The 16,928-nt window shown below is 35.6% G+C and overlaps 1 protein-coding gene across 1 annotated transcript in view; it reads right to left on the bottom strand.

The window, feature by feature from the left end:
• LOC138705946 (facilitated trehalose transporter Tret1-like) overlaps positions 1-10,307 on the bottom strand; it is a 28,724-nt gene extending 18,417 nt beyond the window's left edge. The window contains exon 1 of the mRNA XM_069834755.1: positions 6,436-10,307. Coding sequence (XP_069690856.1) covers positions 6,436-6,440 — 5 coding nt within the window. The 5' untranslated portion in view covers positions 6,441-10,307. The remainder of the gene's footprint in view (positions 1-6,435) is intronic.
• Between the last annotated feature and the right edge of the window lie 6,621 nt (positions 10,308-16,928).

The raw sequence follows: 16,928 nt of genomic DNA, 5'->3' as shown, positions 1-16,928 counted from the left end.
ACAAGTATGTATTATGCTGGAATGTTAGAGATGATGGTGAATGAACTTTATCAGGAGAAGGAGTTTGTATGAGCAACTTGCATGGTTGCAGCTCAACGTGAAACAAGAATGATATGGGTGTATCCTATAAATGCAGACAGGCGAATTAATGGCGAATTTCATTCCCTGATACCTCAACTTCCGGCAGACGAAGTACGACTTTTCTTGTACTTTCGGATGTCTAAAGATTAGTTCTATGCCCTTCTGGAAATGGTTGTAACAAAGGTGAAGAAATTTAACACTCACTTGAGACTGAGTAGTTCTTCCGAAGAAAGGCTTGCAATGTGTTTAAAGTACGTAAGAGAAAACAAACAATTATATTTTTTTTTCGGTATCCCCTCACGCTTCCCTGCCTGGAAATTGGTTCCTGTACTCCTTGTCTGATGGTTCGTACAAGAGGTGTACTTCCTTACAAGTTCAATAAGTTCCTCTGCTTTGTTCATATTTTTTATAAAAGATTTGACAATGAATAGAGCTCTCCTAATTCCTTAGCAGACTTAACACATCTGTCGAAATCTGGGATGTTTACACGTCATGTCAGCTTTATTCTCGGTCAAGGCACTATTGTTGCAAAATGGCGAGCGAGAAGGAGAATGTTTGCGCTATGTTGGAGCTGGCAAGGCAGATTCCATTACATCCTACATTTACGCACATATTTTGGTAAAGATCCACCATCTCAAACTGTTCCAAGAAGATGGTGCGCCACCCCATTATTGCAATTAAGTCTTGCGTTACCTGAATGAATATCTGCGACACCATTGGATTGGCCGTGCTATTCCCAATTATCTGACATTACGTAATTGGCCACCCAGGCTACCTGATCTTACTCCCTGTGTGTGTGTGTGTTTTTTTTTCCTCTGGAGTACTGAAAGACCCTCTTTACCCTCTGCCACAAAATCTGTCAAAGTTACACTAGCGTATTGCTGCTGCCATCGAAATCATAGATATGGAGATATGGTCCGTGTACGACAAGAAATCGATTGTCGCTTGGACATAATTATATGATGCATGACACGAGTTTCCTATATTGGATGTTTGTGATCTAAATAAAACGTAGAAATTTTTGCTATCCATTGATGCTTTACACCTCCTTCTATCAAAAATAGTTTCCTTAACCCGGTTGAGGATTGGCCACTGTCATCTGACACATGGCCATCTCCTACGTGATAAGCCTCAGCCGGATTGTGATATAGGCCTATGCCGTGTTCCATTTACGGTGGAACATTTTTATTGCATTGTAGAAAATATGACCGTGTCCCTCGACAATATGGAATTCGGCCGACTCTACGTGACGCTCTTGGAAATGATTTTATTTGTACAAATGCAGTTCTGAGGTTTTTATCGAATACAGGACTTCACAGGGTGATTTAGTTTTTCATTGACCTCTTTTACGTATCCTCCGGACCCTTTACATCCGAAGGTTACATTTGTTGTTTAGTATATGTTTTGAACAAACTTGACATTTCGGACCTTTTACATCCGAATATTTTATAACATTTTATTGTTTTAAATGCGCCAGATAATTTATCTCTGGTGGTGTTTGTTTTATTATTTTAATGTTTCTTTTTAATTACTACATAGGTTATGGGAACTGTTCACTTTTATCATTTCTTAAAAATCACCTTGTGGATACTGCATTTGTGTACCTCGTTTTTACTGTGACAACGTATTTAAGTTTCATGTTAGCTTTCGGTTTATTTTATTGCTTGTTTTTAGTTTTGAAGAATTTTAGATAAGGCCAGAGTAGCTGACGCGCCCTTTTTAAACCCCACTAACTTACTGACTGACTGACTGACTGACTGTTTGACTAACTAACTACTAACTAGTTTCCTTATACTGAAAACGTAAATATGTTTAAATCATTTAGAATTGCCCTGTATTACTTACCCACTTTGTATATACTCTTCATTGTTGAAACGAGGCATGATCAAATCAAATCCGCTAGAGCCGCTTTAAATGTATTTGTTATGGTACATAAAAAGTAAAATAGATATAGAAAGATCAATGTTCAAGGATACTTGCAAGCAATAGAACTCAATAGATCCCTCCGTAGGCATTTACATAGACGTCCCATTGTGTAGGGAGGCATCTGGTACCGTTGGGGAAAAAGAGATATTGCTGCTCCTTGAACAATTTCATCATTGCAGCCTTTTCCTTATCATCTATGCGGAACCTGCACGTTTTTAGAGAGACGAGAAAATCTAATATTAGGGTAAATTAGGGTCTGTTGGACAGTCGGGCATGTTGGACACTTTGTACTTTAACGTGTTACCTCGCCACTTGTGAGTACCACATTCTGCTAGAAGTCAATGACGGAAGTAGCCCCACTCGTGGCTACTTTCGTCATTGACTTCTAGCAGAATGTGGTGCCCACAAGTGGCGAGGTAACACGTTAAAGTACAAAGTGTCCAACATGCCCGACTGCCCAATAGACCCTAATTTACCCTATGTAAATTTTGTTTGACTTGCATACATTGAAAACTTTTATGTTATATTGTGTATTGGAATTGTTTTTGTATTCATAGTAGCTATGCTCTGTCCTCTGGGCAACCCTTTTCTTAAGGATAGTTATCTTATGGTTAGTATACATATAAGAACCCGAACAAATTAATGTCACTTGATGACACTATCGTGACTGTAAGTTGAATTCCACAGAGTCTTTTGCTGTAGAGGATTGAAACATAGTTCGCTGGTCACCTTAGAACGGATTTGAAATAACATTAGCCTAACATTGTGTAGAATCAAACTTATTTTTTTTTTCTTGCTCTTCATAAGGCTACCATAACCCCACATACAATATGATTATACTTCAAAAGACAGCAGATCACTTCAGGAGGTACAAACGTGCATACATAGTAAGTGAATGAGCATGAATCAAGAGTACGACGTAAATAGTTTAAGCACCATTTTCAACTTCTAAACCAAAGGTAATTATTTTTTTCTGAAGTTATCACAGAATCAGTATATACAAACATAAGATAGTTACTTTATTCCAAGCCGTAGCAAAGCCTGTTCCGCTTTTGTTTCTTTCATTAAATAGGCCATTTCTGTCATATATACCGGTACCTAAAATTTTCGATATTCCGTTTTTTTTTGTACTTGGTTATTTAACGACGCTGTATCAACTACGAGGTTATTTAGCGTGGATGGGATTGCTGATATCGATATATTTGGCGATATGAGGCAGAGAATTCGCCATAGATTACCTGATATTTGCTTTACGGTTGGGGAAAACCTCGGAAAAAACCCAACCAGATAATCAGCCCAAACGGGAATCGAACCCGCGCCCGAGTGCAACTCTGGATCGGCAGGCAAGCGCCTTAGCCGACGTTGTTCTACAATGAATGGGAAAAATCTTAATATCAGACACGAAATTAGTTTTCACTTTTGTGCTACTTCTATGATAATAATACAGTTCATTTATCTTTGAAAGATTTACTGGCATTTAAAGAACTCCTACAGGACAAAATTCCGGCACATCGGCGACGCTGATATAACATCGGCAGTTGCGAGCGTCATTAAATAAAACATGACATTTTATCTTTGACTTAAAATACCTTCAGCATCAGAGATCCGGTTTAAAATCGAATAACAAACAAGATATTTTCTCGGGTTGCTCCCCTTCGTTCCATAATCCATAATCATCCATATTATTGATGCAGATATAACGTGAAATTATTGCATCTATATAAATCCAAGAAACGAACTTCAGTAGAATCTTCAAGGAGAATACAACCATCCAGCTTCTAAAGTAAGTGTAACATGGGAATGTTTCAATATCTGGAAGTCGAAACCTCTCTTGAAAAATTAAACAAAAGTAGGACATTACCAACCAATCCGAGCTGTAAGACACACAAGCAGCTTCTATATACATAAAATTTGCATTTGAATAGTATTTTTGTTATGCTATTGCTCAACACAGCTCTTCACGACTTCATTCATTACTCCTATAAACTGAACTGAATATGTGTAAGCATATTATCTTTAACCTTCATTATACTTTATTACTATTGTCAAAGAAAATGAGGAAATTCTCATAAGTATTCAAACGATAATACAACGCACATTTCATAGTAAGCAATGATGTATTACCAGTTAGATTATAAGTTATAGATTGCCACTATACATTTGTTGTAATGTAAGTGACGAATGTGGCTTATTTTTGTTAACGACAGGTAGAATAGTTACTAAATACTAGTAGAATGAAACAATCTACATTGTACTTCAATTACAATGTATGTGTCTTACAGTTAACATTGTATATATATTTTTGTAGGTTTGTTGTTCTGTACTAATATTTTTCCACGTGCAAATTCAAAGTGCACTCGTATTAATTCTTCGATCAATATGCGATTGTTATGCTGCTGGTGGTATTGGTAATAGTGACGACGACGACGACGACGATGATGATGATGATGATGATGATGATGAAACTGCAGAAAACAGTGTAGAGTATGTAGGTAGAGTGTTTTAGCTTTAATACAAAACTGGCTTTTTTTTTCTTCATCACTTTCATCACAATCATTATCACTATTAATACCAACAGTTATTCCTTAAAGATGTTGCCAGTTTCTTTTGAAAATATTTTATTTAATGCGTACTATTTACAACTTTAAAATTTCCGGCTGTACTTTTTTCAGTGTTCTAATTTTATGAGCCGTAATAAAGTTCCTAGATATTTTGTCCTTGCGTCTTCTCGTTCTTGGGCACTCATTTTCTTTATAACCCGATTTCGTTGGTACAAAGTGATATTCATTCTGATTTTCTATATAGACCTTCTGGTGGTAATCAGATTTCGTTTTCAAAAATCATAATTTAATATCTAATTGATTTTGTTCTACTTTCGCATTTTCACATTAGTATAATTTCTTTTGAATTACGCTATAGGCTATATTTTCTTGATAACTAATCTAAAAAACTTTTCTGTTAATTTGTCCTCGATTTCTATTTTGACAGTTTAAAACAATATATAACATTGAAAGGGTGACAAATTGCGATGTCTTACTTGATGGAAGGATAGCGTAAGATAAACAAATAGGCCTTAGGCCTAATATAAAAGTATTGATCAAATCGTATATCGTATATTTTCTTTTCAACCCGTGTATATTATAATATAATGTATAATATAATACTATTATATTATATTATATTATATTATATTATATTATATTATATTATATTATATTATATTATATTATATTATATTATATTATATTATATTATATTATATTATATTATATTATATTATATTATATTATATTATTGATGTATCAGTGGGATGAAATAATAGAAGGTTTAGTTATGTAATGGGCAAATGGAATTGTACTGTTGCATTTTTTCCAGTGTTATAGAATAATAGTTTGGTTAAATAGTGTTGTAAGTAAAGTGAATCCAATGTTTCTAGGGTAAAAGCGATAATGTGTTGTGTAAGAAGTGTTTAGTCAGTGATTATAATAATAGGTTAAGTTTTTAGTGAAATAGTCAACAAGGGTTAGATCTTCTATACTAGAAGAAAGTAATAAGTCAGTTATGAAAAAGTGGGGAAGGAAGTTGAATGTAGGAATGTTTATTATTATTATTATTATTATTATTATTATTATTATTATTATTATTATTATTATTATTATTATTATTAGTGAACTGAGAATAAGAGAAGGGGAGCAGAATGGAAGTGGATAAATTAGAAGGATGGTTAAGTGAAAGTGAAGGGACATGAAAGACATAGTAAGAATAGGCTTCAGGGTCACAGTACGTCTGTGTTAAAGTTGTAAATAGTGTAAGTAAGGGAATGCTGACCCGAATACAGAAATGTGAAGGGTCAGCAGGACCAAATATATTGAGAAATATATTATATTATATTATATTATATTATATTATATTATATTATATTATATTATATTATATTATATTATATTATATTATATTATATAACCCAATTTCACGTTTCCGCCATTTCTTATTTTAATGTTTCCGGTTGAACATCGTAATAACTAAAACTGATACCGTACTGAATTTTATTATACATTCAAATCACATACTTTATAACACACATGGATATCATAGAGTACTAGTAGGTCTTACGTATTGACACTCTACTGTCTACAGTCTGATATGTTTACTAGCATTATCTACATAATTAAAACTTGAGAGATCTGTAGTTAAGTCTTAGTTTTGATTTGTCACGCAACTAGAATCGTCTGAAGCATAACTTAATACAAAATTGACCTATATTAATTACACTAGTATGCCATGAATATTTCGTGAACGTATCTATACTGTATAAAAGTACCGTAACTAAAGGGAAATAGGTGCTTCATTAATTGCAAGCCTTTTCTGTATGATGATGAAAAGATTTCATATTTGAAGAATGAAAACAATAGAAGTTTTACTACTTACGACATTTTAGAGTAGCGAACAAGTAGTAGAGTGGCTGGCGCCCGAGTTGCACGTGCAGCATTTGTAACTTCGGGAAAAATAATGACGGAATCTGTTTCTTATCTCGAAGTTTACTCGGTCTATAGGTGCGTGGCAGGGCTCAGTATTTCAGTAAAAGGTACTAGTCTCTCTGTTTAGTAAAGTTTTCAAACTGTCATTAGGAGAAACCTGTGAGCTTCAAGAATCTAAATATAGGTCTACTTGTATAGTATTTACTATATCTTTACTCTTTCTACATGCATTTACGCAGTTATATAAAGCGCAGTTTTTAACTTCATACCCATATAAAACAAATCAATGTCCTCTCCATGAATTAAACAATATTTCAGATTTGTTTCTTTCTTTCTATTTTTCTATTTTGTCTTTCTTCCTTCTTGCCTTCTCATACTATTTTTCTTCCATTTCTTTTGTTTTTCCTTAATTCTTCATTTCTTTGTCACATTTATTTTTATTATTTCTTTCCTTTCAGTTTTAATTCTCTTTCCATCGTCATTTCATTCTACAGAGCGTCCCAGCGATAAGCACCGATTTATTGTTCGGCCGCTGAGCGATCGTCGATAACTAGGCTCTTAAACTCACGACGCTTCACTGAATTAAAACTTACTTGCATACTTACTAACCATAATATGTTGTATTTAACATTAATTATTATACGTTATATTAATTACAGAATTTTGTACTCAACCTCATGACAGTAGCTGCTGGAAGTGTTGACCATTCTGTGCTATATAGAGTTCACATCGCCGTAAAAACCATTGTTCACATTAGAAAGCACCCTATCACAGTGTTAAGGTAGAGCTCATTCCTAATAAATTGTTGAGGAAAGGTGACATAGTCTGACTTCAGAGCAATGGCTTCACATCCCAAACGAGAATGTCCAAGACAGAATTGCCCCCCTAATAAAAGATGTAGGTCATCCCATATTATTTGCAGATGACACAAGTATAGTAATTACAGCCAATAACTCCAACACATTCCAATCTTTAACAGAGGAAATTCTCTTCAAAATATGTGACTGGTTCTCAGTCAATAAATTAGTATTAAATTGTAACAAAACTAACATAATTCAATTTAAATCCTGTCCAAATTCAACCTCGCAAATTTCTAGCGAAATAATTAACAATAGATCCCTATTAGAAACAACAACCAAATTTCTTGGCTTTAAAATCGACAATGTGTTAAATTGGAAAAATCATATTAAAGAAATTACCTCCAAACTAAATTCAGCATGTTTTGCTGTGAGATCTATGCAAAAGATAGTAAATATCAATACCTTAAAGTCAATAAACTTTGCATATTTCCACTCGGTAATGAGTTTTGGAATAATATTCTGGGGAAATTCCACTGATAGTAACAGTATATTTCTATTACAAAAAAGAGCAATTAGAATAATAGTAGGTGCCAAATCTAGGGAATCGTGTAGGAATATGTTAAAAAAACTACAAATAATGCCCATGGTTTGTCAGTATATCTTTTCATTAAAAATCTTCCTCGTATGTAATCGTGAAAACTTTGTAACTAATTCAACAGTTCATAGCATAAACACACGACAAAAAAAAATGACTTTCATACTCCATCGGCAAGTCTATTGTGCTATCAAAAAGGAGTGCGTTATATGGCAGTAAAAATTTTAATAGCCTCCCTATCGATATAAAAAATGAAACTCAAAACATAAGATTATTTAGGGGAAAACTAAAGAAGTACCTAATTTCTCACGCCTTCTACTCTGTAGGTGAATTCATGACATTCAGTAACACTTCATGAAATTGATACTAAAACTATGTGTTGTACTAGTAGACTATATTGTAAATCTCGTCTGTATATATTTCATCTAGACCGTGACTATAAATTAAGACTTTATAATAGTATTAAGTTTTTTGACTTGTTCCATAGTCTAGCTGTGAAGCAATGTATAAATACCATGGAATGTTAATAAATACAATGCAATACAATACTGAAATTAGTGACATCTCACGGGAAACGGCATAATAAATATATGTGATAGATTATTTGGCCGAAAAACGATACATATTATTGCACGATTACAACCTTACTATTGTAACCTAGACCTTATAGAGATGGTTTGTGTCAGGTCATCTATGGGGAATCCTCAGCTTCCTCTCGTCAAATACCATCTCGCTATCACCAATCCCATCGAAGTTAAATAACTTAGTTGTTGATTCAGCGTCGTTAAATAACCTAGTAAGAAGAAGAAGAAAAAGAGGAAGAATGGATGGTCTGGAGTCATGTTAAGAGTTACTGCCTCCGAAAACGAGCTTGCTCAAACGAATGTGCTCTACGTCCATAATAAGGATCAGGTAGGGCTAATTTGATACAGACTTTAAAACGTACCAAGTTTGAAAATGTTTACAATAGCGATTATGGAAGTACATTTAATGTTTTTTAAGGAGCAATGTTAAACAGTGTTTAAAAAATCATTATCAGTCTCGTAAATGCATTTTAAAGAAATGCAGTTTTGTTTGTTGAAAAAACTTTGATGCAATGCTGGGTTAGTTTAGTTATTGGTCTTGAATGAATAGCCTAAAGCAAGAATATTTTTTTTTTTTTTTAATTTTCCTTTCACTCAGAAAAGTGTCAGCTTCATTTTTTTTCTAAAGAAAAGCTCTGAATGTTGGGCAATCTAGCAATAATTAGCGTCTGAATGAGCAGGGTTATTATGATACGCTAGAAGGTTATTATGATACTATGTTTACAGTGAAAGAAATTGACCACTGTGAACAATTAAAAGAATTTATCACCTATCCTTGGGTATTTAATAATTTCTCAGCTCTTGAGGGATGTTTGAATTGGCATGTTGGTACCTAAAATAGAGTATAAGTTAAAAAATTACAGATATAGACTTAGTTTTACTTGTTTGCCTAACAATTGTAGCTTAATAGTCATTCTCCTTATTGATAAAATTTAACTTAAATTTTAAGAATGTATTTGAATTTTTTTTTTAGCAATACAAATTTATCATAATTTTTTCAGTCTGTTTTCTTATGCACAAAAAAGTATTTCGACATACAGCAATTTTCTAGCATTGACAGTAAGCTGTTGAAGTTTTAGTAAATAGTATAAATTCTTATGTAGAAAAGAGGCCATTACAAAAGTTACTGAATCTTAGACAATTTTAAGATGATTTCAAGCAAACTTTTATAGGTGGTTACATACAGCATCTGTGTGTACCACAAAAGTCTTACTTAATTGCTCTGGCTAATGTGACCAGATTTATAGCACTGTATCAGAATAGCCCTCTAGGTGTATCACAATAGCTCACGCAGAAGGCTATTATGAATACACTGGTTTTGTTTTAATTTGATCCATATTAAGGTTTAAAAAAAAAAATTTTACTCCATATCCTTCATATATGTCTGAAGTAGCACATAATTTTCTCAAATTTGTACATGTTTATATAGAAAAATATTCATTTTTTGTATCATAATAGCCATACTTGAACCTGTTTACATTGTATTACTATGTAGCAATAAATACCAAATACTTGCGCACGTCGGCTTGGTTGGCGCAGTTGGTATAGCGCTGGTCTTCTATGCCCGAGATTGCGGGTTCGATCCCGGGCCAAGTCGATGGCATTTAAGTATGCTTATGTCAGTAGATTTACTGGCATGTAAAAGAACTCCTGCGAGACAAAAATTCCGGCACACCGGGGACGCTGATATAACCTCGGCAGTTGCGAGCGTCGTTAAATAAAACATAACATTTAACGTTGCACAACATAACACCACGTACAAACTCCCTGCAGCAGTGTGAGATCTAATACGCGTATATTCCTATGAAGAATTTACTGAGGTCACAGCTAATAAGTGGCATGATTGCATAGATACAAAGATTACCCTGTCATATAATGTTATGTCATATATGTGGAAATTTAACATGCACAGTCTTAGAAAAAATGCAGTGTATATGATCAGACATACAACGAAACAAAACTAATTTTATTATCTCATCTAATCGTTCTGTTCAGAACCAGATCGCTCGTTATTTTACAGGTTATTTTACGACGCTTTATCAACATCTTAGGTTATTTAACGTCTGTGTGAGATGAAGGTGATAATGCCGGTAAAATGAGTCCGGGGTCCAGCACCGATAGTTACTCAGCATTTTCTCGTATTGGGTTGAGGGAAAACCCCGGAAAAAAGCCAACCAGGTAACTTGCCCCGACCGGGAATCGAACCCGGACCACCTGGTTTCGTGGTCACATGCGCTAACCGTTACTCCACAGGTGTGGTCCTTTTTGTTATATAACCATAGGTCGGAAAGCAATAGTTACGTCAGTTGTCACCTTCGAACGCAGATATTGCTGACAGACTTGACAGTGTGGTAACCATTTAAAATGGTTTTGGTAACATTTTGTGTACAGGTACTGTTCAAACGTGCGGCCTCCTGCTTCAAGACATGATGTACAACGACGTGATAATGCGTCTCTCATACGTTGAAATACCCCATGCTGATGTTGTAAGTGATCGGCAGCTACAAGAATCCGAGCAACGAGGTCCTCCTCTGACACAATTAGCGTTTCATACACTAAACTCTTTAAATGTCTCCACACAAAAAAAAAATCGAGTGGGATAAGGTCAGGAGAACGAGCAGGCTATGCAATGGGTCCATCCCTGTAAATCCAATGTTCACCGAATGTGCCACGTAAATGCTCTCGAACTTGAAGAGAGAAATGAAAGGTTGCGTAATCTCGAAGGTGACGTCTGACGTAACTCTTGTCTGCGTTGAACAGGGCTGGGTAGCAAGAGCGGATTCTACTCTTTCACGGGGAGCCATATGATTTCTCTTCATCCCCTTTCTTCCCCGCCGTACACCGCGCAGCGTTGATTCAGTAACGGATGAATATTAAGCATCCCCGTTTAGAGTCTAATTCCGCTCCCGATGCCCAGCCCTGGCGTTGAAGGTGACGACTGACGTAACTATTGGTTTCCGACCTATTTAACGAAAAATCTTTGTTTTGGGCTCCTCTACCATCCCTAGAATTTGAGTATGGAGCTTTGCAACACTCTGTATAACAGCTGTGAGCAGCGTGGGATAACGATAAATGCAAATAAGACGAATATAATGATTATTGGAAGATAAATTAAGAATTTAAACATGTGAATCCGAAATGAGACAGTAGAAAAAGTAGACAGCTTCAAATACTTGGGATGTACTATAAATAGTAACATGTGCCGTTGCCAGGAAGTCAAAAGGAGAATAGCAATGGCAAAGGAAGCCTTTAATAGAAAAAGGAGCGTCTTCTGCGGACTTCTGGAAAAGAACGAAGGAAGAAACTAGTGAAATGTGTTGTGTAGAGAGTGACATTTATGGGGCAAAAACATGGACGTTTTGACTGTAAGTATTTGTAATGTGAAAATTGTTAAAAAACTCAGGTGTAACGTTGAGAGAGGACTTAACGCAATCCCGGCATGCACTATTGAAAGACTGCATCACGCGATATGGACTGACTAATGTCTGGACCACAGACGGTATTATTTTTGTTAAAATTGGGAATGTAAAACACAAAATTGTAAAAGCTTCTGATCTGCCGTAGTTGATATGCAAGCACTAGGTCATAACATCATACACTACCACATTTTCTTAGTCCGTAATTCAATTTTTAGTGGTAGGATTGCAATATTCACTATTACTGTTATCATATAAATATTATTATTAATCTCTTTCATTATTGCATTACTATTAGTTTATATTAATTTAGTTTCTGTAAGTTGTCAGTATTGACTGCATCGAGGTGAATGACTCGCTGTCTGCAGCCCCTCACACAAACGACTTTCACTTTTCTGAATTCCCTTCCACAGCCTCACCCCCACCCACCCCAGCCACCCCTAACCCACTACCTGCTACTTCGACCAGTGCCCTGTTAAAATCGTCTTTCAGCTCGCATCCTAACACTTTAAAAGTAGCCCACATAAATTCTCAAAGCCTTCTCTGTCATTTCAATGAAGTTCAGTCTATTTTCTCTCCTTTGTCTCTTCACGCTATTCTTATCTCTGAAACGTGGTTGAAGCCTTCCCTATCATCTTCTCTAGTAAGTTTAGATAATTACACCCTCTGTAGAAATGACCGAATTGGTAAACGCGGAGGTGGTGTTGCGATATATGTGCGATCGGACTTACCGTTTAAAATTGTCTACCAGTCTTCGAATGAAGTCTTAGAACATCCTGAATATCTATTCATCGAAGTCGGTGCAAGCAACAAAAAGTGCCTCCTTGGAGTTGTATACAAACCCCCTAAATCAGGATTCTTAAGTGATCTTGAAACACCTTTGCTTAATCTTGTGCCTCACTATGACCATACTGTTATTTTAGGCGATTTCAATACAAACTTATTAAATTCAAGTAATTACGCTACAGTTCAACTTAAGAACATGTTTGAGTCTTACAATATATCCATCCTTCCTTCCGCAGCTACCCACCACACCCAGGAATCGGAGACACTTCTTGACATTATTGCCACGACTAATCCTCAGTTGGCATTAACGAATGGACAACTACCAGCGCCGGGTATCTCAGCACACGACATAATCTTTCTAGAATATTCCTTGTATTGTCCAAAATATAAACCTCACATCACATCATACCGTGACTTGAAGCATATTGAGCATGATAAATTAATCAACGATGCACTTAGCCTGCCTTGGACTGAAGTGTGGAATTTACCAGACATTGACGACAAAATCGAAAAATTTAACGACCTAGTAATCCAGTTATACGATAAACACGCACCCTTGAAAACCAGACGAGTTGGTAGACGCCCTGCGCCTTGGATGTGCGATGCCATAAAATTACTCATGACAGACAGAGACACTGCTTATCGTAAATACAGACGGAGCAAGGACGAATTAGATTTTAATACTTACAAAGTTTTAAGAAATAAATGTAATCAAGCAGTAAGAAATGCTAAATTACGCCATGCACATTCCCTTATTATACCTTCGGTCAGTGCGAAAGAATTGTGGCATAACCTTAATAACCTGGGTCTAACAAAAGCAAAGCCTCGGGTAGATAACATCAACTTGTCACTCAATAGCCTAAATGAACATTTCGTCACTGCTCCACCTGAACCATTACATAAAAAAGATACTCTTGAATTTCTCAGATCTTGCCCCCAACCTGTATGGGATAAATTCTTCTTTAAATACATTAACCCGACTGACGTAATGAAGACGCTGCGATGTATGAAATCTAAAGCCCAAGGTGTAGACAATATAAATATCACTCTCCTGTATAAAATAATAGATGTGATTCTGCCGACCGTCACCCATATATTCAATGCATCTATTATGACTGGGTCCTACCCCTCACTCTGGAAAATGGCATTAGTGAAACCTTTACCTAAATCTAACACACCTTCTACAGTAAACCAATACAGACCGATATCAATTCTTCCCACTCTTTCAAAAGCATTAGAACATATTGTACACGGACAACTTACGAACTATCTCGACGAACACAAACTCCTCGATGACTATCAATCGGGTTTTAGGCATGGACACAGCACTACTACAGCCCTACTTAAAGTGACAGAGGACATCCGTGAAGCTATGGATAGGGGTGAAGTAACGGCACTAACTCTTCTCGATTTCAGCAATGCCTTTGGTTCTGTTGATATCGACTTGCTTCTTGCAAAGATGAAAACTTTGCACCTATCAGACAATACCTTGAGCTGGATGGACTCCTACCTACGGGACCGCCAACAGTGTGTTTCACTTGACAATCAATTCTCCCAATGGCGATACACAAAGGCGGGAGTGCCGCAGGGCTCCGTATTAGGACCACTACTTTTCTCTATCTACATTAATGACGTATCAAAGAACTTACAGTATTGCCGATATCACCTCTATGCCGACGACCTACAACTTTACATACATTCCAGACCCAATACGATCAATGAATCGATTGACAAGTTAAATTGTGACCTAGCCACTGTCTCCACTTGGGCGGCCAATTTCGGACTCGCACTTAACCCAAGTAAGACTCAAGCCATAATTATTGGACATAAGCGTGTAGTTAACTCCCTTAATAACAGTAATCTTTCAGTTGTTACCCTTAACAACACGCTAATCCCTTATTCATCTGTCGTAAAAAATCTTGGCTTCTTTTTTGATAATAATCTAAGTTGGAATTTTCAAGTTAAAGGAACGATAAAGAAAATCTGTTCCTCCTTTCACTCTTTTAGTCGCTTGAGAAACTTCTTGCCCCAGCAACTAAAACTTACCCTAGTACAAACCCTAGTAATGCCGCACTTCGATTATTGTGACGTTTTGTTAAGTGATCTAAGTTCTGAACTGTCAGTCAAGTTACAGCGAGCTAAGAATATGTGCATCAGATACGTGTGCAACATCCGACGATATGATCACATATCACCGTCCTTCGCAAGTCTCTCGTGGCTCCGACTTAAAGAACGCAGAACTTTACACTCTTTGTCTTTACTCTTTCGAATTCTGCACACCTCAACACCAAATTACCTTTCGTCTCGTTTCTCTTATCTATACTCTAACCACGACGTAAATACCAGATCACTTATCTGTGGCACGCTAAATATACCTCTTCATAGAACATCTTGTTATTCCTCATCTTTTACAATATCCACCTCGCGTCAATGGAATTCCTTGTCACAAAGTATTAGGGGCTGCAAGACAACAAACACCTTTAAGAACAGCTTAAAAGATAACCTTATTAGCATTTCACTCCAATCATACTGATTTAAAATATTGCTGACTACACTGTTGCTTTTTTTCTTTAGACATCATCCTGATTGTGCTGCATTTTCAAAATTGTCTCATAATAATCTCTTTCTATTATCTAATATAATTTGAAATATATTAACATTCTATGTATTTTAGTTTAATTCTGCTACCCAGTTTATTTCAGTGTTTAAATAATTAGTTCATAGTATTTTGTTGTTTAATTCGTAAATAACTCTTGTATACATGTAACTCTCATCTAAATCAATTTGTTGAATTCTTTGTAAGTTCATGCATATGTATATACACTTTTTGCTGGTTGTGTGGAAGAGAAGGCCTTACGGCCTTAACTCTGCCAGCTAAAATAAATCATTATTATTATTATTATTATTATTATTATTATTATTATTATTATTATTATAGAGAAGAATGGAAGTTGTGAAGTGGACAGACAGAATAAGAAATGAAACTTTGCCGGAAAGAGTGGGTGAAGGAAGATTAATGCTCAAACTGATCAGGAAGAGAAAAATAAATTGGCTGGGTTACTGGCTAAGAATAAATTGCCTACTGAAGGATGCAATCGAAGGAATGATGAAGGGGGCAGAAGAAGATATCAGATGATAGACAGTATTGAGATATGGATCGTAAGCGCAGACTAAGTGGAAGGAGGAAAATAGGGAAGATTGGATAATGCAGAGTTTGTAGTGAAAGACCTGCCCTTGAGCAGAAAACTATGAATGAATAATTGATTTTTCCATTTCTTTATTTGAGTACCCACTCCCCTTTATGTACGTGGACTTGTCTCTCTTACACTTATTTGATTTGGAAACTGCCATTTATCGGCTGGTGAAATAACGAAAGCGCTGATGCTGCTCCTATAATGAACTTACATCTTACACAAAGTGTTATATATTTTCCCAGTTTGTAAATCAAATGTAGACAGTTCACGTTACAAATTGTAAGAGTTACAATTATTTTGAATTTGTGATAATAATAAAATAGTTCTTAAAAGTCAAGTATTTAATGAAGTATCATCAACAAATTTTATTTTGCTTTCTCTGAGCCGATGCTAGAAAGAAATTAAACTTAAGAAACCATAGTTGAGTGTAATAGGCAATTCGTTAACTTGAGCACATTGTAGCTTCTCATATAACTTAAATAAAAAGAAATAATTACATAAATAATATCCTTTTCGTTTTGTTGTGAGGTTGCAACACTTCGCATTCTTTCTGATTGAGAAGCGGAAGATGAGGTATGCGAAAATAAGAAAATTAGGAAATGAGTGATGTCAAGCTTGTAGATAAAAGCTCATTGGTATTCGGAGGAAAAATAGGGTGATATTTCTAGCTTTTCAATCTCGATAGATGGTTGAGGTGATCCTAAAACTGTTAAGAAAGAAACAGATTCCTTGTTTCATATCCTATCGACCCTAATCCGTACTCATCGCTCTGCTGATTGGTTGAACCTGGATGTATTTGACTGAGGAAAGTGTCAGTTGAAGGAAGGACGTTAAGCACGTCTTACTAACCATTTTAAATTCAACTTGGAATCAGGGAAGTTGGTGAATTTGTGAAAATAATTACATACAATTTAATAGCGTTTATTACCGAATAAAATCCAAACAAGAAGTGTGTTTCTAATAAAATGCGAGTGTTTATAATAAAAGAAATAATATAAGATGGTAGTGAATGGAAATATTTGGACGAAAGACAATGAAAACTTTGCAAGGCAGTCAAGTGCAGGCAAA

The sequence above is a fragment of the Periplaneta americana genome, chromosome 9, assembly GCF_040183065.1.
Source record: "Periplaneta americana isolate PAMFEO1 chromosome 9, P.americana_PAMFEO1_priV1, whole genome shotgun sequence".
Lineage (NCBI taxonomy): Eukaryota > Metazoa > Arthropoda > Insecta > Blattodea > Blattidae > Periplaneta > Periplaneta americana.
Note: the sequence above shows the minus strand (reverse complement) of the source record. Positions and strands in the feature narration are given on the sequence as shown.